Source organism: Octopus bimaculoides, chromosome 2 (genome assembly GCF_001194135.2).
Source record: "Octopus bimaculoides isolate UCB-OBI-ISO-001 chromosome 2, ASM119413v2, whole genome shotgun sequence".
Taxonomy (NCBI): Eukaryota; Metazoa; Mollusca; class Cephalopoda; order Octopoda; family Octopodidae; genus Octopus; species Octopus bimaculoides.
The window spans coordinates 123,029,781-123,032,541 of NC_068982.1; the positions used below are offsets into that span (position 1 = coordinate 123,029,781).

General features: G+C 31.9%; 1 protein-coding gene across 1 annotated transcript in view; it reads right to left on the reverse strand.

The window, feature by feature from the left end:
* The window catches only part of LOC106882438 (calcium-binding mitochondrial carrier protein SCaMC-2), an 82,022-nt gene extending 79,555 nt beyond the window's left edge, over positions 1-2,467 (reverse strand). The window contains exon 1 of the mRNA XM_014933119.2: positions 2,249-2,467. Coding sequence (XP_014788605.1) covers positions 2,249-2,419 — 171 coding nt within the window. The 5' untranslated portion in view covers positions 2,420-2,467. The remainder of the gene's footprint in view (positions 1-2,248) is intronic.
* Between the last annotated feature and the right edge of the window lie 294 nt (positions 2,468-2,761).

Genomic DNA, 2,761 nt, shown 5'->3' on the forward strand with positions numbered 1-2,761 from the left:
AACACTTTAATTTCACATTACTGTGGGAAATTACTCTGAAAGAAATCTTGCCGAAATCTTTTGCAGAAAGGTGAATAGATTGATTATATATTTCTTTCATCCATTTTCCTGAAAGTTATGAGGGAAAAATCGGATCTTGTGAATTTTCCGAAAGTCCTCTCCCCCTCGCCAGGTTCGTTTGCGCAATTAGTTTTCTACACAGTTGTTAACACCCAGCAAGCTGGGGGGAGGGTATGCTTTCGTTAACGAGTGTGAATCTTCATATTGACCGAAACAACATGCAGAAAGCGATGGCAACAAAAAAGTGAAGATTATATAGCTATAAAACGTTCTATAACGCAAAGTGAATTGTAAAACAATAATGCATTTATACTTTAATTGGGAGGAATTTTAGAAATTCAGAATATACTTAAAGATTGGCTGATCGTCGTGTCTATATGCGAGTTAACATACATACATACAAACACACAATCGTACCCTCCCATCTTAAATATCAACACAAACATTAACAAGAAAAAACGATAGGCACTCCCTCTGATCTCAGAAATATAAAAAAATAAAAGAATCTGAATTTTTAAAAAAAATCAATAACAAACAAACCACCCACAACACAAAGGAAAAACTACTTCAGCAAGCCAAATAAACTTACTAACGAAAGTTTGAGAAAGTGAAAGTGGGACACTAAACTCAAAGATTGCTACTTCCGTTATCTCACATTAGCTGGTATTACTTTGTTGGTTACTGAAGAACTATTTTCTTTGACACTGTACTGTGACTGGCTTTTTTTCTTTTCTAGAGAATATTTTAAGGTCCTTGTGTTTAAGATGTGTAGTGCAAATAAATTAATACCAACTCAGATTTGAGAAAGTGGTACGCTATTCTCAAAGATCGACAGTAATTGCTCTCAACATCTGAAATTTTCATTCGTAACTTTCCAATAAAAGCAGATTGAGGACGAACATTTTGTTGCTACAAAATATAAGGAGCAATCTCGTCCTTTTCCATATGGACATTCGTTTGAGTAGTAGCTTGCGGATATAACAGTGAGATTGAACTAGCAGATAAAAAGTTCGTGTATTACACACACTAAATTATACAGACTATTTTCAAGTAACGATTTAAAAGCATTGAGTTTTTCTAAAATTTAGTGAAAACAACAGATTTAACTGTTTTACTGAAGGTCACAGCAACCTTCAATTGATCCCTTTCTGTATTTGAGTGCACATATTTGTAAAAGAATGCTTAGATAGCAAAAACAAGATTCCTTTTGTTCACAAATACCAAGTAACAATTATTTCACCCAAACATTATGGAAACTTGCACTTATTTATAATTATTACACTCTCAGTAAATTATTAAATATTTCAGTAGAAAATGTTATATAAAATATAGGGAGGACGTCAAGATTATAATGACATCCATAGAAACCGAATTAAACTGAGTCAAAATTAATTTCTAACAAAATGCACGAAGAAATGAACATAGTGCTCATCATGCATTTCTCAAAAGATCAAAATTAAATACAATTTTGCATAACACTCTTAAAATTTACGGAGGCAATAAGACGTTGTGATGGTCATTCATTAATTAAGGACACTAGTGATTCGGACAAACTGTCGTAAACTTAATTAAAAACGTATGACCGCGAAACGGCAACCCAATTCTTTCAAGTAAAAATTCATACTAAATTCCTAATATGCTGCGTACACATGCACTCGGTATGTCCAGTGGAATTCAGCTTTGCCTCGTATCCTTCTTATTAACATGCATTAAGAAAAGGACTATAAAGAAACTGAGACATTAATTAATAAAACTAACCCCCACGTGTCCGTGAAAAAATTAAAAGATACGTGCTTCAATGTAAAAAGAAAATAAAAATACGATAAAGAATTATTATCATTAGGCATATAAATGCCTACACATAATTAAATGAAGCTCACACAGTCAAAACTAGTTAAATGAAATAAACAGGAAGGCGCTTTCTTGATTAAGTTGAAATAAGTGTGACAAACAAATCGCTTAATTTATGAAAGACCACGGACGATCGTTTTTGTAATACAAAAGCAAGATAGAAATAAAATTTGTGTGATATGGTAATAAATACTGTAAACAGAATAGTCTTATATTAAACTAAGATCAGTTTAGATCTCCACGTAGAACTTATGAAAATATATTCATTGAGGCATACAACGTGAAAATTTTCCTAAGACAATAAAGGAGGGAAAAAATTATTTTAATTGGTTTCTACCTGCGCCTGTCCCGGTACTTGAGGAACTTCCATCTGACTTAATGCTGCACTCAAATCATGAATGTCGATAGAACCATCTTTATTTACATCTAGACGGTTAAAAAGTGCTGACAGCTTTTCTTTTTCTTCGCGAGAAAGCTCATGATGAGTGTTATCCGGAGAAGACGACATTTTATAATCACATGAAATACCACTTACGCTCGCAGACAAGCAGAGTAAGACCGCAGCAAATGATGACTGGTGTGCGTGTTACGATATAAAAACTTCATAATTATTTTATTTTTAATTTATAACATATATAATATATAAATGTGTGTATTCCATTGTGTAGGAATAAATATCTCTGAAATTAAATTTAAGTTAATTGAAATATTATAGTATTTGTACTAATGTTTTTTCCATAAGTGTAATTAATGTTAATAATGTTATTATTATTAGTAATTTATGTTCATTTTCATAAGTTAGAAGTCCACTCCTTACAAGTGAATTGTGGGTTTTTTAGCATATTCTTAA